The following is a 23,478-nucleotide window of genomic DNA, read 5'->3' as shown; positions in this document are numbered from 1 at the left end:
TTTGAAATAGCATCAAAGACAATAGTAGGACGCAACAAAGCCTTATGACAACTAAATCTATAAATACACTGACGATATACTTAAATACAACGCATATGCTTTCACCATCTGTTAATGCTAATGGGATTGTTAATACTAAATACAGCACTTTTAGGTCAATGGCTTTGCATTCTCCGTGTATGTTTGTGCCAGTTGGTCTGTCAATATGAAAACTCAAGGTTTTGAATAATTATAACCAGAGTAATCCATTCAACCTTGGGTCCATTCAAGCAATTCCATTACCCTTTACAACCTTTTAAATGTTAAATAGAAAATGTTTGGATATGATTATTAAAAGGGATTTATATTCACGGCAGATTTGAGTTGCATGCTACCTCATTCTCTTCAGCCTGCACCGTATATATATCTATACACACAGTGGGTTCCAGCAATGAAATATTGATGTAAAAAGTCTCGTCCAATAACTAACTCCTCATACATCTGAAACACATATAGAATTTTAGAGGAGAAAAAGCTGGGGCTCTCAAGCCAAGGCTATCAAATGGAGAGGGATCGAGGCAGAGAGAAAGAAAAATGTGCAACAGGAAAATACAAAATATCCGTCCGCGTCTGTTTGTGAGTAAATAGCTCTGAGAAAAACACACAGTGGCTGGTGTAACCTCCAACCTGCTCCTGGCTCAAGTTCAGCGTCGCATTCACAGGATCCTTTTAAGGACCTTCGTATTTGATTATGCTTCCTTTGATTGCATTTCACTGTGAGACAAGTTGGTACACAAAGGAGCACTATTCAAGGTTTGATCAGATGTGAGTCGGAGCAGGTAAGGACCTTGAAGGAAAGAAAGCTGACCAAGTTGGGCACATGTTGAATTTTTAAAGTGCATTTCATAACTGCCAAGGTCATTGTGATAGGGACAGTCCAGTGAGCCGGCTGTTGCAGTGGAGGACAATACCCACTATCTCCAAGGCTGCAGGCAATGTTGCTCATGTCATCCTCATGTTTTATTCATACAAGTCATATTATGGCATCCAGAAAGTGAGATCAAAATCTGCTCTGGCAGAAATATTTCATATTATACCTACTACTCCAGCCTTCTCCATCTGGTTAGCCCGAATGAGAAAGTGACTAGACAGGCTCTTTCAGCTCAGCCATGTTGGATTATTAAAAGTGAAGCTTTCAAAGAGGTCACTGCTCTGAGGGAAAATGTAGCATGCATCAATTATCCCGGAGAGTTTGTGGCACACTGAGGACTGTCTTGTCACATTTTCACGATGTGGCTCAGCTCCACAGGCCTGGGCTGCCACTGACATTTAGAAGCTGGTGGATTGTGAAAACTCCAGTCTGATTGTCAAAAAATAGACAAAAGAGCACACTGACTGTTGGCTCCTTCAGGCCTGAAATTCCTTCTCAATGTCATTGGCATAACTAGACTCAGGCGACTCGCTCTGTCACTCTTATTTTTCATGGCTGAACAACAACAGCTTACACCAATCAATACGCACTTTACTGGCATTGCTGGACAATGGGGTAATTCGAAATTATTCACCACAATAAATATAGCGCATGCCCGCCAGCATTCTCAGGCCGTGGCTGAGATGATTATCTGTCAGTTACCTTCTGCATGGCCAGAAAACAAGTGAGAACAACGGCGGGTCACAGAGGGGGGCTAATGGCCTGTGTATTCCTATGGCTTGTAACACTGAAATCTGACGTATTTTATAGAACTATGAGGCAATCAAACAGCTCAAAAGATGCCCATTGTGTGTGTGGGCAGGCATTTATCACATTGTGGGGATTGAAATAAGTCACTTTCAAGGGACCTGACTCCATGAGGAAGACAAATATCAGGTCCCCATGAGGTAAATCTTTCAGTACTAGATCATTTTAGATTAGGCTAGATGATGTAGGTTTAAAGTTCCTCAAGTTTAAGGTTTTATTTTAAGATTAGACAATGTGTAATGTGTAATTAAGGTTAGAATCAGTCTATTAGAAACAAATATAGGTCTATGTAATGTCCGCGCAAAGCATGGCAAGTTAACCTACTTATATAATTTTATCAAGTAAGCCTTAGCCTACATTTTCCCATCTCACGACTGTATTATTCATGTATTCTGGATGAAGCTATTGTCACATCCATCTTGATATGTTCCAATTGAAATGTACGTCTGTCACAATTCTATAGAGGAAGCCTATAGCATTGGACAAAGAGAAGCTAAAAATGGCATAATCTCACTCTTGTTTGTCGACAGCTCTGGGAGTAACTGGAAGATTCCCTCTCAGTTGAAAATCCGACTCCCCCTATTGCCCAACATTCCCCAACATTATCTCACTGCTTCCTGGTTCTGAAGCAACATTGTGATGCTCCCTACCCCCATCCCTTATCTGGGTCCCATTTGTTCCGCGCATCTCCGAGGTGGCAGTGGCGTACCTTTGTTCATGTCAATCAACTGCTTCTTCTTCTGCTGGCGTTCGTGCTTCTCGCGCTCAGCCTTCTCCTTCGCCAGCTTGGCTCTCTTGATCTTCTCCTCCATCTCCCTCTTCTTGTGGTTCTCCTTCATGGCTTCCTGATGAAAAAAAGAAAGAAAGATTAAAATCGGCATCCAAATCCTGCCACCATCAGTCTTTCAGCTACTGCGCAGGTTTAGATCCATATTCATGGGAGATTTTGATATTTGGAGATAGGCTGGTGCGGTAAACAATGCATCATGGTGGGTTGTGCATTGGATGTCTGAAGTTATCTCAAACCTCTTGGTGCTGTTTTACATATTCTCAATAATAGAAATCAGATTTGGTGTTAATAATGTATTACTATGACACATTTCACATGCATTATAAAACTAGATGGTTGTGAAACATATGCAGACTTTAGCTAAACAAGTTCTCCTGAGAGCCTTTTGTGGTAGATCCAGCAACACAATGGGACACAATGAAAGGTGTGGTACTTTATAGAAAAAAAAAATTAATAATGGAGCACTTGCTGTATTTTAGTAGGGCTACTATTGCTTCCATGCAATTTGTGATGTCCCGTCTTTATGTGGTAGTAAGTCAAAGATTAATTGCTACGTGATAATAAAGCTATTCTATTTGTGACCCAACAACACAATGAGAGACACTAAAGGTTGAGGCACGTTGCAACTTCACAATGAATGAATATCTGCATCCATTGTGAACGTGTAAAGTCTTAAGCCCTTATTCTTCTTGAGCCCTATTCTTCTATTACACAAAATCAACCCTTGTGAGCATTAAGCCATGTTCTAATGCTGTAACTTACTCACAAACATATCTGGTGTGTAACCTTTAATTATTAATTTGTCTACATCTGCAAAGCTCAAAATGCCCTGTTCCACCTTGTGATATCATGGTGCGACAGTTTTCAGCTACCTTTTGTCTTTTCTTCAGAAGTGATGGGCAATTATGAAATGGAACATATGATTCTAGTGAAGGTGTGTGGAGTTTAAAATCACAGTGGAGCACTTCCTGTATCACCACATGACATCACAAGATGGAACAGAGTGTTGTCTGTTTGATAGAAGAACTCATCCGAAATATGCAGGATTTGGTTTTAAACGTGTGAATGAAACAAAATTCTGAGTATGAGTTTCATGAGGAAAAAACATTCTAACAGATCAGAAAATGGTGTAAAATGGGCCCTTAAAATACATTATATCTGTGGGTCCAAGGGTAACATTTTAAACATTTATTTTGCAAATTGTATTACTATTCTATTTGACAAAATTGTGTTGGACAAGAAATGCCAGTTTCAAATGAATAGCACTGTTTACTTGAAATGTGTTGTATCAAAATGGTTTTGTTTCAGCTTTGGCAAAATATTTTGATGACAGCCACATTTTGGAGGTCCAGAATAGCAAAGATTTGATTTTGAAATGCCAGCCATTACTCTGTGACCATGGGTCCTGTTTGTTGATAATCACAGCAGTTGTAAAGGGAACAATATTTATAAGGGTTGTTGATGTTTCAGTCTTTAAAAAAATCACAGCACCACCAACAGACTCGAATGTCAAACTGCACCTTTGTTCATATTGTAAATGAAACTAATGTGTTGATATGGAAAAATAGGACAGCATGGTTTCTTTGTGCTTATAATGAAAGCTCCATGTTTTTACCTGAGAAAAAATATCTGTCACAATTAGACTGGGGAGCCATTTTGTTCCATCTGTCCCATGGTCTCTTAAATCATTTCCACACAACAGGGTCACTGATGCACATAATATTTGTTTGCAGGGAATGAATTTGTTAGCGCCACTTCATGTCGCTAACAGTCAGGTTGGGAAAATGAATGAGAGTGTAGCGCTGCATGTTAATTTAAAAGTTCCGCTCGTAAATCTTCGAAAATTTCCAGTGGGGAGCAGCGGAAGAAAAGGTTAGCGTCGTAGCAACCGAGCTCTTGGACAATATAGACAGACATGCAGCGTGCCAGTCTCGGAGGAGGAAGACGGGGAGATATCATCCTCCTCTTCCTCGGCTGAAATGTCAGGAAGGAGTCGGGAGAAAGCGAGATAATGGACGCGCTGGTTTGTTCCCGTGCCGACCGGGACTTGGATGCAACCGGGTGACCTTTGGAGACAACAAAATGTCTGTCGCCTTTTGCCATTGACAGAGACCCAACATACAGAGGCTATGCATGTGTGTGTGTGTGTGTGTGTCATTGACAGGTAGACAATTTACAATGACTTGAGATAAATTCACCTGAAAGCTATTAATAACCGGGGTTGGACACAATCTAGTGAAGGTCATACGATTTTTCATTTGTCATATATATTTATTATTATTTTTAACTTAATAATTTTAACATTTTTACAGGTACTGTTTGTATACAGTAGATTAGATTATTTGCAAAACTGAACAATTATGTAAACAACCCATATACATGGCTGTTACAAAAAATACACAAAGTTATCAGAGTTATTGTTAAAACAGCTTTCAATTAAAAACAACCAAAGACCAAATATATGGGATGTGTCTTGTCTAGATTATGTCAAAAATATTTTCTAGTGGCACCAAATGTGTGTTTGTTTGAGCTCAGCTCATCCCTAAAAAAACTGTATAAAAACTGGTGTTAGATCGTAATAAATATTTTTTGGCGTGCCTGTTCATAGTGACATTTAAAGATTAGTAAACAGGTACACAGTGTTTTAAAACAAGGGTTATTCTTCTAGACAATATAGCCTTTTGTGAAGTGAGTAGCTTCTAGCATGTTATATTAAGGGTTAGTGGTTAAAGGTTAGATAAGTAAATTAGCATGCCTTGTTGAGCTTATGAAGTGCTAATTGCTACAATGAAATAAAAGCTTGCGAATGTTCTATGCGCTAGCTTTACACACGTCAGTTTTTAACCACATGCATATCTGCAGTTGGTGACTTTGGATGGCTGAGGAAAATTCAAATATTAAAAATGTATTGGGGTGCTGCTTAACTTGCAGCACCACAATGTTCAAGCAATGTTTACAAAAGGGCATATATAAATATTAATACCATCTCTCAAAATTAATGTATAAATATTAATGCATTAACTTCTATATTAATGCATAAATAATTCAGCAGATTGAGGGATGAATCAGCCCCATATTTAGAAAGTGCACTGTCACAAGTTATTATTGACAGCTATTAACAGACTCCTATATACATATCATTTGACCATCTTAGGCTATAAACTTTTATTAGTACCATTATACTGTTTCTCTACTACTGTATCCAAATAATTTCCCTTGTGGATCAATAAAGTTCTCTTTCTAAAAAACTGCTGTCTGTAACATTTGAGGGACCACATATTAATTAACTCTTAAACGTTATTGTAAGTAGTAAATACAATTTGTTTGTTAGTATTTAGGACTTATGAAAGTATTTTTGGTAACACTTTAGTTTAGGGACCACATATTAATAGCTCATTAAGTGGTAATTGGTTTGTTAATTAGCTGTTACTTAGCTATTAGTGTTAATTACACAGTTATTAATGCTTATTAAGGTTTCAGTGTATGTGCATAAACATCTATTGTAATCTCCACTACTTTAATGGGAAGAAAATATTTAATGGGCTAGTACTTGCAAAATACAGCCTTAGACAAAAATGGATTTAAAGTACTTTATAAATACTAGCAAAGGTGTAATTAAGCATTTATTGTGCAGTTTACTATTAACTAGCTCTTAATATGTGGTCCTTAATCTAAAGTGTGTATTCCATAGCAATGGATGCTCTGGAATTGTAATTATATATTCATGGATTTCAATTTGCTATGTATACATGGTATTTTGAGATCATTTGTCTATTCAAAACATAGCCCTAGATTTTCATCACTAACTAACTAGCGAACCAAGTACTCTTAGCTCGCCACTAATATGTTACCCTAAAATGACTCTTACTCTGCTGCCTATTTCATTTCTGTTCAATGATTCCTACAACGTCAAACAATCGGACCAACACGTATTGATTCCTTCACATTGCTTTATTAAGATTACAGATTTCTCATGTCAGGTATAGTTTTCACAGCGTCTCCTCTCTATTTTTGGTCATGGCTGTCTGGCGCTGATATAATAAGTGGTGACAGCGTAGGTCTCCAGCACCAGGCCCCTGTGGTCGGGAGGGACGTGTGTGTCATGTTGGCAGCTAAGATGGGGGGATTATTGGGGGATTGTGCAGAAGAACAAGGAAAGAGCAGATCATCATGCCAGTCAATAGTAGAGCTTTGCCTCACGCTCAAGGACACAGGGCCTGGCCGTCACTGTCCTCTTCACGTTTGACAAGGACGATGAGTAACAAAGGGAGCCATGGAAAGGTTGATGCAGGTGATATGATGAGAATAGTTGTATGGGTGAACTGTAATAAAGAGGTTTGACTGAGAGAGGGCATGTGTGTTAGAAACGCAAAGGAGCATTTACCTATATAGAGAGATATGGGTCACATCAAACTAACCCATGCAGTAGTGAAGAGCAAAAAAAAAGATCAAGTTAAAATGTCCATACTACGATATTTTCTGATCTGTGTTATAATAACATACCAGGAGCTGTGTTTAGTTTCATTCACACACATTTAATATACAAATCCTGCATTTTAAGCTGAGTTCTTCTCTCGGACAGAAAATACTCTGTTCAGGAAGTGCTTTTCTGTGTTTTTAAACTGCCAATCTTTCCTGACCAAGTGGTAAAAGGTAGTTAGAAAGTGATAGAAAACTATCACTATATGCAGGGTTCCCACTCTTTTTCACTGACAAAATTTAAAAATTTTTCCTTGGCTTTTTCATGACCTAAAGTGAATTTTCCGTGACTTTACTGCACCCTACAAGTGTAGAATTGATCGTACTTTTAGGGCTAAATATAAAATGTTAACCCTTTCCACTCACCTTGTGTTCTGGTATTATAGTTTTTAACATTCAAAATACTGTCAATGAATTTATTGTCGTCTCTTTTAAACAAAAGGTGTATACATTCAAAAATAATCATAATAGCCTAATGATAACTGAACAGAACACTGTAGTTGTGTGAAAGAGATACTAAAATTCCATGACTTTTCCAAAACTTTCATTGAATTTACAATTTTTCCAGTGCTGGGAAATGATATTTTCAATTTCCATGACTTTTCCAGGATTTCTATGACTGTGGGAACCCTGTATATGATGTCACAAGGTGGAACAGAGCATTTTGAGCTTTGGAGATGTAGCCAGACTAATAATAAATGATTACTCAAACATGTGTGAATGTCTTAACACGACTTAAAGCTCACAAGAATCCATTTTGTGTAATATAGGACCTTTAAAGAAGACACGTATTGTGCACTTTTCCCCCCTGGTAAATACATTATGGATTTTGTTTGGTGCAAAACTAAATACTGACTCAAAACACAAAAATAATAATAGAAATAGGTCCAACTTAATAATAGAAACGAGGTCCACTGACTTCCTGTTCAAAGCTCAACTGCTTGTTCCATGTCTTCACAGTGGCATTTCCCAACAGCAAGCAGTATGGGGTTTATTTGGAAAAATGACCCAGAGTCTGAATTTTTCAAAGACTATTTAACAAATACAGAGCTGTGGGTAGAGATAGGGGGTAGATGACACAGAAATTTTTGAACGCCACAAATGCAGGACAATACAAAATTATTCAAACATGCATGAATCACTCAAACCATAACTAAATGAGAGCCACTGATGTGAGATAACCATTATAGCTTGGTCAAATAATGCTGATTTGAGATATGACTAGATCAGGCATTCTTATGGCTGCATAAGAAATCTCCTTTAAATTATAGGCTACTTAGTTGTGGAGATGCACCGATGCAGCTTCTTCAGCTCCAATACCAATATTACGATACCAGTGTAGGATATTATTATTTGTTGTTACTTATTCTACAAATAACTACTGAACAGCTTCGCATGAATGAAAGTTCAATCACTATGAGATGTCCTATAAATACATCAGCCAGTAAATTGTCTTTTTCAGGAAACAGTACATAAGTTCCAACTGGAATATTGACTGAACCGATACCATGAGACCGATATCCAATCTGGCAATATTTCTTGGATTAGTTGAGTTTCTGAAAAGACATATAAGGATTTGTGGACTGTTTTGTCTTGCCTGCTTTTACATAACCCCAAGTCTATAAACTGACAATGATAACAATATTACACTATAAAATTAAAATATGATCAAATAAAGAACATGATTTCAATATTAATGTTAGGATTATTAAACATATCTCATTGTTAATTTAACTTTATATGTCAATTTTCTGTGTCATGTGTTAATATTAATGAAACCCAAGTTGAAAGGACCCACACTTCGTATAAAAAAGTAATTAGATCCACTGGCCAGGCTAATAAATAATAAGGCAATGCTTCAATAGGTCTATGTAATGTGAGCTGCCCTCCGATATGCATCTGCACCCACCCACACTTAATTTAGATCTAATATTGCGGAACGGCTCTACACTGTAAAATAATTATGCAGATTACAAATAAAATCCTGCCGGCGAAACTTACTTTAAACAAACAAGTGATTCTGACTGTAAACATGATTATGCAACGTAATTACGATACCCTAATCAAACGGTTCCACTAATTACCACGGGAACAAATATTCTGATTTGTCCTCCATGGCACGCTTTGGCAAGCTGGTTTTCCCTGATGGCAACAGAGGATTGTATCAGGTTTGAATTTGTATTTGATTTTCAGCACAGTGGTACAAACTGTGAGGAGGAAGTTTTATCAAGTAACATAGTCTGATTAAAAAATGTATTTCTTTCAAATCTTCACAGATGTACCACTGGTAAAGTGCAACTACAACCAGTAATTAAGTGTTCAAAATCAAAGCAAAATATTTATTGTATAATTTACAGTGTATTTTTGGTCTTCATCCACAGCTGGAGCACCACTGCAGCCCTAATACCTGATGAGGGAGTAATTATTCCAATGAAAATTACAACCTTTGATCCACTAATTGAGCAGCAGAAAGTATGACTGTAGTCGCACTATGGGGTGAGCCTAACAGAATAGGACACAGAGTGCTGTGGAATAATACAGAGAAAGAAACACATCATCTTCAATTGTATGTACTGCAAGTTTATGAGGTCACCTTATGCATTCAGGTTTGGTAAAAATATGTTTTCTTTTGTTGATGATTCAACAGTATAAGCCTGGCCAGCATCATAACCAATACTGATAAAACTCAAATGAGTGCATTATTCATTCACTTCACATTGTTGTAGCCACAGCTGCCCTGGGGTAGACTGGTGGACTAAATCAAGGCTGCAAATTTGCACTGGCCCCTCATACACCACATTCATACTAGGCAAGGTGAGTGAAATGTGTTGCCTCAAGACACAACAGCAGTAGGCACTTCAGGCACTTGAGGCACTGCAACTCCACCTGATATTCCCAATGGTCTCCCGTCCTACTAGCCAGGCCCAAACTTGCTTCACTTCAGAGAACTGACAAGATTGGACATTCAAGTAAAATTGTAGGTTAACCTAAACTGGTACTGATCAAGAACCAGCACTGTTGCTTTAAGAAATACCTAGATAACAGCATAATATCACCCTGAGTGAACCTGACACCAAGCAGCACATATGTAACTCTCCCATATGGCATATTCAGATGGCATAGAACTGCCGGCTTCATCCATACCCTGCTACTCCATAAACAGCAAAGAGTGCAACCTCCAGGTCCGGTCCAACCAACAGGGTCCAGGCTGCATTTTTCTTCTCGTCTGCTCATTCAATAATTCATGAAATGTGTTTGCTGTTCTTCCTTGACCCCGCACACCACAATACATCTCCCTCAGCATGGCTTGCCTCTCTTGCATACTAGTTGGGAAGTCCTTTTTTTATTTATTTCTTTTTCAACACGCTATTTTCAAATGCTCCATCTCACAGAGCGGATGTCACTGCTATAGATCATTTGAATTTTACAAACGCTACAGCGCCTGGGCTTTAAGCAGCAAATGTGTTTATTAGCCATCTGTTGGACTGTTTGCCGGGTGTGAGATCGGGGAAGGCTGGCGAGGAGAAGTTATAGGTTACAGATTGCGAGACTTCTGCTCTGTGGCAGATACGTGTTCCCATATTGATAGGTGACCTCTAAAATCTGCTGCAATCATTTTAATGGCTGTATCATGAGTTACAGAATGATTTTGAAATGTGTGAAAGTGGTGAATCAGTGTCAAGTGTGGTGCTGTCGAAGATGTCTTTAAATGGTTGTGATGTACTGGTAAATTGGTACATAGTGCTGTCTTATTTTGGTGTACCTGAGAAGTGGGTGGCAGTAGCTCGGTGGATCCAGGGGTTTGTTTTTGTTGTGTTCTTGGGCAAAACACTTCATCTACTTTGGTGTCTGTGTGTGTGAGTATGTGAGTGAGTGATGGGTGGTCATGGAGGGGATGATTGCATACGCAGCTTTGCCTAGATCAGTCTATCCCAGGACTACTTTCACATGAGGACTGAATGAACAATGACTTCTTATAACTCTTATGCGGCTGGCCAAACTTTGAAAGCTCTATAAAAATAAAGGGCATTCAAATTAGACAAGGATGCAACATAAATTATATACATAAGTTACAGTTTCCTATTTATAGACACTGTTTTGGCCCATTCAAAAGACAGAATATACTGACTTGAATACTTAATTTTTGTGGCAGCAGTTTTCATGTTCTCATCACACTGAAACCCATGAATGGCTTTGGTGTGACATATGTAATTATGGTGGCAAGATGTGCATCAAACATGGAGATATAGCCATGTGGTATGTTAATTATTAGCTGTGAATGCCTAAAAGGCGTTATTAGTCATCATCGTTAGCAAAAAAAAAATACATAGGTTATTATGAGAAGGTAAGATGTTGCTGAGTAGTCTTAGACGCTGGGCTATTATTTTATTTTGTTGTTCAGTTCTTAATGACCTTCATCAGTATAAAGTACTACACTGTTAGATGACTTCAACGTTCTTTCAAATATGTAGTTACCAGCACACGCACAAATCATTATTCTAATCTTGAAGGTCTTCTATCACTGCTCTTATTAGAAGTCACTCAGTTAACACAGAGTCTGATCCCATTCCATTTGCTGTGCTTTGATAACCCATTAATGGGAAAACCCTCTCGCCCCTGGTGCTGTCTGATCAGGATTACGCTCTGAAACTGCCCTATTGCATTTCTCTTATGCTCTGGAATATGAGACCCACATTAAAAGGACTCATTTTTAGTCTCTCTGTATAAAGAGATAGCATGCCATGGATTCAAATAATATAGCCTGCTGTAAAATAAAGAGAAAGGGATGGATAGAAAGCACAAACAGACTTCTGCTATCTGTTACTTTCATTTTTACAAGGATTTGAAATGATCTTTTGCTCAAAACCACAACTTTTTTTGTCAAAGCAATTTAAAGTGGCTGTACCCAATGTTTTCTGTGAAGTTGAGCAAAATGTGTTTACCCCAGTACAGATATATTTTGTATACACAGCTCTTAAGGCAGAAATAAGGCTTTGTGCTGTCCGTGCTTGATTATCAGAAAATCAGGAAGTGTGTTGCATATTAATTGATGTTAGAATTACCATAATGGCAACACTCAGATTTGGCCTATATCTGTTATTTATTGTTGTGAAAACCAGGATGCTATGGATGCATAAGGTAAGTAAGGAATAACTTTGGACCTCTGCAAACTGTTAGCATGCTCGTTGTTCGGATCATCGTGGTGGCAGAACTTTGACCTGGCCTCTGAAAGTTGTGAAAGCACTTATAAATTAACTGTAGTGAATCATTAAGGATCCTCGGAATGCATAGAGCAAGTGAGGAATAATTTTGACCATCTGCAAACTGTTTAAAATAAACTAGTTGTCTATTTCACATTTTAAAGACAATAAAAATCAGGTACACATACTGACTGTATAACAATGCCATATTTAACGCTTCACTGTGATTGCATTTAAGAGTGAACAGAGACTTGATGAGGTTGTAAAATGAAAATTATTGAGTGACAAGAGAATGATGTGGCTTATTACAGTCTCGGAGGCGAAAAAGCTATGGTTGACGTGACACTGTCAAAGAAAATACCTGAAACCGTTTTTTAGGGTTGACAAGTGAAATCTAGGGAGTCGAGCTGCTTTCTAAGGCTAAGAAATGAAAACAGCATTGAAAGAGAAGCAGTCATTGATTGCATGTGCACTGCAAGCAGATGGTATTAGCCTTTCTGTCAGCAGCTCCGAAGAGCCCAAACTATAAATAATAGCAGGAGAGTGCGGTGATTAGAGGATTGTTTTCAGACGAATGCATTAAGGTAAAAACCATGGCCCATTTCGACAACTTCATCCCACTCGCATCCCTCTCCGTATCCGCGGCAAGCAAAGTTTAAATCGCTAATAAAATATTCATCCACAGCTATTTGCTTGAGAGAATAATTTATTTTCCTGGGATGCCTCTTTTGCAGATATGCAACTGTGGAATACTGGAGGGAGCGTTGTGTTGCGCTGCTGTGCTTTGATCAGCGGGAGGAGAGGTGGGGGGCGGATGGGGAGGAGAGTGGGGTGAGTGGGAGTGGGAGGGGGTGTTCGGACGAGGGGACCTTGCCATTCACGGTAATGGTTTGTGAAGACTGGGAGCGCGCCTTCTGGACACCGTGTCATCATCGTGACACAGGCCAGATTTGGGGCGTTGCCGGCAGGAGCAGATAGAGATGGAGAGGCGGCAGAGATGATAGAGGAGCCCAGGGTTGAATAAATGTTTTACACACGTGTACTCAAGAAAAATGACATGGTACTGTGGCCCCAAGACCTCGACACGTGCAGACAGAGAAAATGAAGCTGACGACAGGCTTTTGTTTGATATGGGTAAAAGCCACTAACTAATGATTTAAGCACTACCACTTTATTCAGCATCTGTTGTACTGACACTGGCAGTATTGAAAAATATGTTTCATGGTATTTTGACTGAAAAGACAAATGAACACTTTTCAAACATTTCATTCAAGCTGAATAAACAAATCCTTTAGTACATAAGGTCAGATAAAACGAGGACATTTTATGCTGTGAGTTAGATGGTTTACAATATTCATGTGATAAAACCTAAATATCTGGGGAAAATGTTTCCTTCCACCCTGCTCCTTTTAAAGTTACACTATATAACTTTTTATGTTCTGTACGACACCTGCTTCTCCCCATGGAGTTGATGTTTTGCCTGAAATGTTCTAGAGGATTAACTCTAGATTGTCTCAATTGAGGCACAGAGTTGATGCTACATGACAAAGTTACAGGTCACGTCTGTGGAGAGACAACCCCACTCAGTAAGAATATATGATTTTGTGCCTGCAATTGAATAAATGCAAAATAGACAAGTTTAATGCCATATCATGGGACCCTCCATGGAAAAACAAAAATATGTTCCCTTAATGTGTAGTGTTCATGCTTGTATTGTTAAGCTACTGCATCAGAAAAGGCCATGAAAACCAAATATACACTCACCAGGAAGAGCAGACGGAAGTTGGCCAGTTCCCCGAAGAAGTCCTCCACAGTGACAGCATGAGGGTCAAACGCGAAGTAGCTGCCGATGCTTTCATAGAGCTTCTGCATGTTCTTGTGCATCGTGGACAACTTCTCATACTGCTCCCGAGAATGCTTGCTGAAACCGTGGGATCAATAGAATCAAGGAAAATGGTCATGGCAACACTTTGATCACACAATAAACACTATAAGCACATACTAGTAATGTTACAATGGTATCTAAAGAACAGAAAAAAACCCCCCAAAAAACACAACAACATTTGATTTATCTCTTGCACCTTACAGCCATTCAAAGAGTGCACAAATACCAAGGTCAGGAAAACAAAGCTCCGGATGAAGAGGGGTCGTGGAGAAACTAATGTGTTATTACAATAACCTCTCCAGCTCACTTTGGAGTCAATAGCATGTGGAGCTAATAGCCACGGCCCTGGAGTAATGGAAAGGTGTTTTGTAGGCAGCAGCATGACACAGGTGCTGGCTAGAAAACGTGATTGCAGTCATTGTTCCATTGTTTCTCCCAACAACAGTGGGGTCAGGTTGTTTTGAACCTGCCGGCTCACGTCGCACTGTGTAATTTACTGAACAGGCGGAACACTTTGCTCCCGGTGAATGGCTATTGACAGTCGGCATCAGTTAAGTATTATCGCAGCGGACACTGACCTCATGGAGACTGGCAGTGGACACACCAAGACTGCACACGAGCAAGGGGGCCCAAACATACCAATTTGGTAAACACAATAAGAATCTGATGAGAGGGAATTTGAACATTCAGTGTTCTATAAAATACAGGTTGTGCAAATGTGGCCTTCAAGTTGACAGTGATTTTCAGTAATGGAAAAAAAAAAAAAAAAAAAAAAAGCAAATTGGGACTTCAACAGTTTTCAAAGTCATCCAGTTCAGATTAATTAATTTTAATGAAGATGTAGAGCCACTGTCTGGTAGGGCTGAAAACAGTTTCTTATATATTTCATTATATTTATTTGAACAAGAAATATGTGTTTTTGTCTAAATGTAATACTGTTTCATTACCAGAACATTAAAAAGTCTGAAAGAAAGACATTATACAAGGCTTAGATGTATTTGTCCTAATAAAATCTAAAATTGAAAACTAACTACTGAATTTCGCCATTTGTGCCTCCTAAAAAAGAACTTTTAATGTGATGATTTACATTTGAATGTGGTACCTAATATTACTTAAAATTCTATTGTCTGTTTTATGAGTCACATGGTTTTTTTCTGAAAAATAAATTTCTAAAACTTATTTGAGGAAATTTAAAATGCAAATTAACAAACAACTCAAAAGTCAATTTTAGAAAAGGATTATTCTTTTCACACATTTTAGCATAACATTTTACTCAGAGATCAGTTTTGGTTTTCTAGTCCATCCTACGAAACACAGTCTATTATTTACTATGAAAAGGAACAATGCGAGCTGAACTGGAGTGCTCTTTGTGTTCTGAAATCAGGTATGTGCAATTAGCGTCTTAGCAGTTTCTGTGGAAATAACCACATACATGATGTCTGCCGTTATAAAAGCACTTTTTCTTTTGAGATGAATGCATGCAATTTCATATTTTAGATCTTCAGTTTCTTATTTGTTTAGGTAAAAAGCCTGAAGTCAAAGTAGATGAACAATTGATTTGCTATGATAAAGCATTATATAATGTTACGCACATCAAATGACAAGCATCTTCATGCAGACAGCAGGTAGTGTCTGCTTACATGACGAGCTATGTGTGTCACAAAGACAATGAAAGCAGGGGAAGGCTGTGCTAGCTCCCAGCAAGAGAGAGCTTATCAAAAACTGCAATGAAGCGCAGTACGGGAGAGCAGCCCACACACAGGCCGACCCCATAGATGGATGCTTCCTTCTACACCAACTATAATCCATTGTCTACCATGGCCTGATTTACTGTTGCCCTGTGCTATACTGTCAAACTGTCTTTATGTCTCCTTTTGTCTACCTCCGCTTCACTGTGGAAAAAGTTACTTTGCAGGAGTGATGTCTGGCATTTCTGACTTCAACTTTTGATTTATTTAAAGCCACAGTATGTAACTTTTAGCCAAAAATAGCCAAAAATGATGTTGCAGTTTTGTCTTTGTTTTTTGGGGGGTGACAGTAGCTCAGTTGGTAGAGCATATGTCCACTGATCTAAAGGCTGGCGGTTCGAATCACACTCTAGACAAAAACATCCTGTGGGTCAGTGAATTTGTCGTTGCGTGTACCTAGCCCCCAATGTCCACGTACACTGGTGTGAATGAGTGAGTGGTTCTTTGTTGTAAAGGGCTTTGAGTGCCTTGACGGTGGAAAAGCGCTATAGAAAAATTTCTTTGGGTTTATTGCACAAAAAATACGCATCTTCCACAGTCTGACATTAAACTTATCTATCCCCCTTTGTTCCCAATATAGTTTTAACATCCTTTTTCCATGGAATCATGGAATCATCAGGTGATGTGCTACCTTCAGAAAGTTACATACTGTGCCTTTAAAATGTAGAACAGGTCTATAATGGAAGACTTCAAAATAGGCAATTTGTAAATGTTTTTGATAATACTGGTAAAAAGAGTACAAATATAAAGCTGGAAAAAAATGACTACCAAGAAAAAAAAAAGAGAAGTATTATAATAATAAGAGTGCATGTAATCTGGCTTCATCAAGTTGACCAATGCATGCAGCTGTATTGATTTACTTTGAAATCGAATGTCAGGTTTCTCTTATCTTAAAGGTCAACAATTGGCTCTGGTGAGCTTTAAGTCATGTTAGTAATATCATCATAAAAAAATACCTGGAGTTGTGTTTTGTTTCATTCACACATGTTTGAGTAACCCTTTATAATTAGTCTGTCTACATCACTAAAGCTCAAAATGCTCTGTTTCAACTTTTGATGTCATAAAATGGTAGTTTTCAAGATAAGAGCTACCCTTTATCTTTGGTTTAGTAGAGACTGGAAAATGCAGGGCTGAAATTATCCAAATGATTCTAATGAAGGTGTATGTGGTTTAAAAATACAGTGGAGTGTTTTCTGTTTGAGAGAAGAACTCTGCCTAAAAATGCAGGATCTGTGTTAAACATGTGTAAATGAAAGAAAACACAAGTCCAGGTATGTTTTTGATGAGGAAACATTATAACATAGATCAGAAAATAGTGTAATATGGGCACTTTACACATGTCAGAGTAAGAGTTAGAGGGTGCATTGTTTACTTTCATAGTAACTTTGTGCCTTCTTCTCCTGCAGTCACCCTCCCATCTTCACACGTAGCAGTGTCTGAGTCCCGCTGGAGGCCGGACCGAGGCAGCCTGGGCTTTAGCTCTGTGCATTTCCACATCAAAGACATGTCGTAGCGATGGAGGCTGACGCACACTATCCTCCAGCAACACCAGCGCAATGTGGAGACCTCATCAAACACACAGAAAACTCACCGCACTCAAGTCACTGGGAGAGTATGCAACACGATATTTTCAACACCTCTGTCAGGTTGTCCTCCTCTCTTTATTTCAGATACCCAAAGCTTTACTGGTTTTCTTCATCTAAACCATTTTTCCTCCTCTCGTCCTGTCCAGCTCTGTCTTGCTTCTTAAAAAATTCCCTTTCAGTGCTCCTCTGACACCGGCTCCATTAGGTCCCTGTCTTTATCCAGCTGTACCCAGGGTGAACTTTTGTCAAAGGTTTACGTCACCGACCTGGGTCCTGGGCTTAAGCGCCAGGCTGCGTTGAGTTGCACCAAACCTGTTTGTCAAGTCTGTCCTCTCGCCTGCTCAATCTCCTCTGAGAAACAAACTGTTAGCTGAACTCTCTGTTGATGGCTCTGGGCTCCAACAGCTTACAGCTTTTCATGAAAAAAGAAACAGAGAAAAATGGTGAGATAATTTGAAAAAAAGGAATTAATGGCAGTGTACAGCGCACAGGTTAATGCACACCAACAAAACCCTTTTCTGTACACCTTAAGATAAGTTAAAGGTTAAGATGCTTAAAGGTACTGTGCTGGATTTGTACTTTCTTAAAAAAAACAAACAAAAAAAAACACAGAACTAGTAAATTCAAACATTTTGCAGAGGTCCAAAGTTGCTTGGACATCTGCAAAACATGATTTTATAAGCTTATTTCACTTTCTGAGGCTCAAGCAGAGTTCCGTCATCACAGTAAAGCTAACAAAAACTACTATGTACTTGCTGATTATGACACAATAATTAGATGCCTAAAGTACAAAACAGATGTATGTTGACCTCAAGAGCTAGTAACACAATAAATATGTACTGAGAAAAGACAAACTTTGCTCAAATACATGGAAAAATTGAATATAAGGCCTTTAAGGTAACAATTTGCTTAAACAGTGACCCCTTGTGGCTAAAGTCAACTTCTTTAACCCCCATCCCATGATCTACTGTTTAAAACAAGGGTCAAATGTAAAGAACAAAACAAGACGAGGACAAAAAAAAGTTACGGCAACCCAGCATTAAGCTCAGAAATCCAAAACTTTGATATATTCAGCCACTATAGCAACATTTTAATGGGGTAAGGACACTGAATATAGAAGAGCTATTGTTTGAAGATAACGCAGGTAGTTTACAAAATGGATGCTGGATTTGACACCGTAGAAAGACATCATTAGATCTGACAACGCCGCTTTACAAAATGAATATCAGAGCGCACACTCAAATGCATTTCAAGTTTTTTGTATTGTCTTACTCCAATCCCGTTGCCAAGTAGCCCCTTTTATTCATGCGTCCTTGTGAAAAAGCATCTGAAATGAGTTCTTTGTCCCATCACCACGTCCTTGTCACTGGCTTTAATCAGTCACTTTTTATCTGTTTCTGCCAAGCCAGCCGGGGTACATTTAAAATCAGTAAGCTGCGATTAGGGCCATTTTTAACACTGCATCCTGACATCCAATTCCAAGTCAGACTTACCCTACATGGAGAAAGGGAAAAAAATCAAACTGCTTTGTGGAGAGACATTCAAATTCATGATAAAAATCCAATTAGAATCTCCCCAAAAAGTGTTTTTCGCAATGACCACCTAAGAGAATGGCAATAAATGACTTGCTTTGTTTACCTTTGCGCATCGGAGAGTTATTAAAGTGCGGCGTAAAACTCAGACAAAGGGGTGCAAAAAGGCTCCTTAATAAATCTCTTGTAACCTACTTCCATTAATGTTGCTTTAATGCTTTTTGGTATGAGCCGGCTGGCCCCTTCCATCCAGGGCTCACACTAAGCCTGCTTTCCTCCCTAAAGCCCAGATGCAGCGCCTTTATCCCCCACACCTCCAGCCAACAACCCCAGTGGGCCAAATTACACCGCGCCTGCCCACCCACTGGACACGGGCGGACCAGGCACGGATGAAGGAATGGAAGTGCAAGAGCAAGAGTTAGATAACAGACAGGATTTTTAGGTTAAAAAAAATATTTGTTTTTTTTTACTATACATATATTTTATAGTATATTTAATTGACATTTTCCATGTCATTTATTTATCTCAAAAAAATTCTAATACATAAAAGTGAAAACTTAAAATGGTTGTACCTGATTTTATCCCCCAAAATTTGTCTTGCTCCAGTAGATAAATTGGAAAAGGAGCTCTTGAGTTCAAAATGACTGCATCTCATTATAAAGAATTTTATTTTGAAGAGAATCAAAAAGTGTGCTGTTAGCATGCTAGTTGTTGTTAGCGTTACTGGGACAACAAAATTCCACTCCAGGGTCTCTAAAATTTGTGATAAGCACTTATAAACTTATTGTGATGATTCATTTGTGAAAATGCATAATCTCAGTGAGGAACACTGCAAACCATGAGAAATGATCTAGTTCGTTTTTTAGTTTTTCAAAACAGCAAAAAATCTGGTACTGTGCCTTAAAGTACACATCTAATAAAGTAAGTGCAAACTAATTACCTAAATAAAAAGTAGTATGTACTTTTAAGTTTGGTTACTCACATCAAATTTAACAAACTAACACAGTAACACAGGCACATATATATTTTTATCTTGGTTTGTTTTGCTGCCAAACATAAATTTTCCACACTCGCTTTCCAAAATCCTGTTGTTGAAGCTCTTAAATTTTCCACATAGGTAGGTTGTAGTGATCTTGAGAGCTCGGGTGCCCCGTGGGTGCTGATAGTGGGAGCGACATTGGTGCTGTCAGTGGGAATTAGCGAAGCCAGAACTAGCATTAGGGGATGTGACCCAGTGCTAAGGTGGGGACAGAGGAAGTGCATGTGAGGATACTAAGAGATAGGAAGTAGGAGACAGGAGACACGAGCAAGGACACAAGGGCAGCCAGCAGGCACAGCGCTGGATTAGCCCTGTCTGCACTTCAAATACTGGTGGTAAAATAAAACAGAAAAACAGGAACGAAAATATTTGCTGAATCAATGTTTACAATATGAAAACATTAACATTTACACCTATTAATCTTAATAAAGCACGATGAACCAATTTGTAATGGACCAGTAGTTTATTAGGATTGATTCAGGTTTAGTAACTAAATAATTAATACCCTAACTCCCATTAATTATGTAGTTACTAAACCTGAATCATCCTTTTAAAACTAATAGACTATGACTGTATGAATAAAGTCTTTCTTCATGGTTTATTAAGGCTAATTTAAGTCTTTAAATCAACTAGATCTTTTCACAGTGGTCCAAAGTTACCCTTCACTACCTTTATGCATTTAGAACAACCTAATTATTCACTGCAGTGAGTCTATGAGTTTAATGTTAGCAACAAATAGCATGCTAATAGCACACTTTTCTGATTCTCGATGATAAAACACATTAGATCAGATATAGACAATACACAGCAGACTATTTTAACCTCAATAGCTACTTATACAATATAACTGTACTGGGGCAAGACAATTTATCACATACATGGGGCAAAAATATATATATATATATATATAAAAAATTACTAAACTCATAAATTATAAAATGTAACAATGGACATGCAGTTGTCAAAAAATGCTAAATGTTTTTTACAGAATGAACGTCAACACAGACGTTATTCTGACAAACGCGTATACAAATCAGTATAATTATTTCACATATTTTTGCCAATTACACTGTTCAATACAAGAAGGCAAGTTTTGAAGACAATCTAAGAAAGTTGCGATTGCTGCATAAAAAAGCACCACATTAACCTGATATAAGCTTTTGGCCAGACACAAAAACCCAAACGCACTCCCATTTATCCTGGAGCCGAAACAGCACACTCCTGGCCAAGCCACTCTGATTAGGGCACATCTTTTCATCTGCACTGATTGAAATAATAATTACTTTGAAAGAACCAGATAAAACATTTTTCCTGTTCTGAACAAGAAAAAATTAGAGGCTGTCCATTGTAAAATTCTAGTCGTGTTCATCTTGCACAGGAAGAATAATTAAATCTGCACAAAATTGAATGCTTTGGTGAAACAATACTGTCTGCAGAATGGCTGGCTTAGGTCCAAGGTAATCAGAACACCTTGGATATGCCATTGAAGGGGAGACACTGTATTGTTTATAGCAGAATATATGTGGACACACTATAACACACAGACACTATCTCATCTCCTCTGTCACGTACTAGGCTGAACTGTGCAAGTGACCCATAGCAACAATGGAGATTTTCTGAAGCCCCACCCCTTTCCAAATGTAATTAATGTAATATGTCTATGCCTCTTAATCCAGATCTAATATTCCCCAACGGGATCATGGCGAAGCTCTCGATTTACCGGTCAGTCTTCGTTCCTACTCTCACCTATGGTCATGAGCTCTGGGTAATTACTGAAAGGACGAGATCGCAGATAAAAGCGCTCGAAATGAGTTTCCTCCGCAGGGTGGCTGGGCGCTCCCTTAGAGATAGGGTGAGGAGCTCAGTCACACGGGAGGAGCTCGGAGTAGAGCCGCTGCTCCTCCACATCGAGAGGAGCCAGCTGAGGTGGCTCGGGCATCTGTTCCGGATGCCTCCTGGGCGCCTCCCTTGGGAGGTGTTCTGGGCATGTCCCACGGAGAGGAGGCCCCGGGGAAGACCCAGGACATGCTGGAGGGACTATGTCTCTCAGCTGGCCTGGGAACGTCTCGGGATTCCCCTGGAGGAGCTGGAGAACGTGTCTGGGGCGAAGGAAGTCTGGGAGTCCCTGCTTAGACTGCTGCCCCCGCGACCCGGCCCCGGATAAGCAGAAGAAAATGGATGGATGGGATCATGGGTTTCAAGGCTATGCCAAAGCTAAGTTATAGATCAGAGGTTCTCACCATTTACCACCTATGAAAATGTGTCTTTTTGCACCGGCAGAGCTATGACAAAACTGTATTAGGATTTAACTAGGTCTAAACGGAGCTAAACCGGAAGTAATCTAGTTTCCAAGAAGTAGTAACCCCATCCCTTTGTCTCGAGTACGCCCAAAATGTGTCTCACACTCTGAGTACCTTATCTACTAACTACCCACTGTACTAGCCGCACATTAGCACAATAATCTTCAACTTCTTTTAAAATGTGAAATCCCATGGTGAGTCCCTATACTGCTGGTTGACAGGATGAGCTGATATGGATCATTTGAGCTGATAACAATATCTGACCTGCTGCTTAAATTGTAGTAAAATAATCACTAATTAATTTTCACTTTTGTAAAAACAGTAACTAAATGTATTTATCAGGAAAATGAAATAATTTGTTACATATTTGTGTAAAAATACAGCCATATTTATTTCCATATTTACTCAATAGCCTGTTCAAAAAAAAGATGCTGAGAGAATGGGGCAGTGGAAAAAAATATTGGTATTGAATATAAACAAATCTGCATCTATACTGACCAGTTACAATACTGGTATAGATATAACGGCCAACTCTAACACAGACACTTATTCCCAGTTATAACAATGTCCTGAATGCTGCACCCGCTCTTCTAACCTGATTCATCAACCGATTTCATTTCATGGAAACCATCTTACCTCGCAGCACTAGAATTCGTTGGCTTGACGGTAGGCTGGTACATTTTAAATTTAACCAATCGCTGCTATTTGGTCCTGAAGTATGTAATGCACCACTAATGGGGTTAACTGGTATATTAAGCTTTTCCCAAGTCCCATAGGAAGAAGGGCAATTACGTCTTTCCCCTTAATAAAATTCACCAAACATTCTCTTTGTTCCAGCTTTAAATCCTCGATCTCAGGAATCGTTGCCAACACAGAATGTATGGTTCTTCACTGAGTGGCTGGTGCCCAGACTCGCACTTCCGTGGTTTTCAAAAACCGTCTAGTGGATTCCGATTCCTGACTTAGTCGCTGGAGAGAAATGAAATTGAGCAGAGAGACTAGGTGGCACCAGCCTGGTTAAACCTGCAAAATCTGCAACCTGCAAAAAATTAACGTAAAGTACTGGTCCAGATCATTCCCAAAGCCAAAATCAAGACATTGCATTTCATTTCTAACCTTCATTACAGACTGCCATACACACCAAACACAAAACACACATCAAAATAAAACTTCCCTTACATCACCACGTACATCTGATCTC

The 23,478-nt window shown here is 38.9% G+C and overlaps 1 protein-coding gene across 7 annotated transcripts in view; it reads right to left on the bottom strand.

Moving 5' to 3' along the window:
- Positions 1–23,478, bottom strand: part of diaph2 (diaphanous-related formin 2) — a 424,564-nt gene that overhangs the window by 90,092 nt on the left and 310,994 nt on the right. For all 7 annotated transcript variants that reach the window (XM_055158844.1, XM_055158843.1, XM_055158845.1 and 4 more), the window contains 2 exons: positions 13,952–14,116; positions 2,427–2,562 (listed from right to left, as the gene is read on the bottom strand). In XM_055158844.1, coding sequence (XP_055014819.1) covers positions 2,427–2,562; positions 13,952–14,116 — 301 coding nt within the window. The remainder of the gene's footprint in view (positions 1–2,426; positions 2,563–13,951; positions 14,117–23,478) is intronic.

Source organism: Boleophthalmus pectinirostris, unplaced genomic scaffold (assembly GCF_026225935.1).
Source record: "Boleophthalmus pectinirostris isolate CB_2022bp ecotype Guang Dong unplaced genomic scaffold, ASM2622593v1 HiC_scaffold_23, whole genome shotgun sequence".
NCBI classification, from domain to species: domain Eukaryota; kingdom Metazoa; phylum Chordata; class Actinopteri; order Gobiiformes; family Gobiidae; genus Boleophthalmus; species Boleophthalmus pectinirostris.
This window is presented reverse-complemented; position numbering and strand designations above follow the sequence as displayed.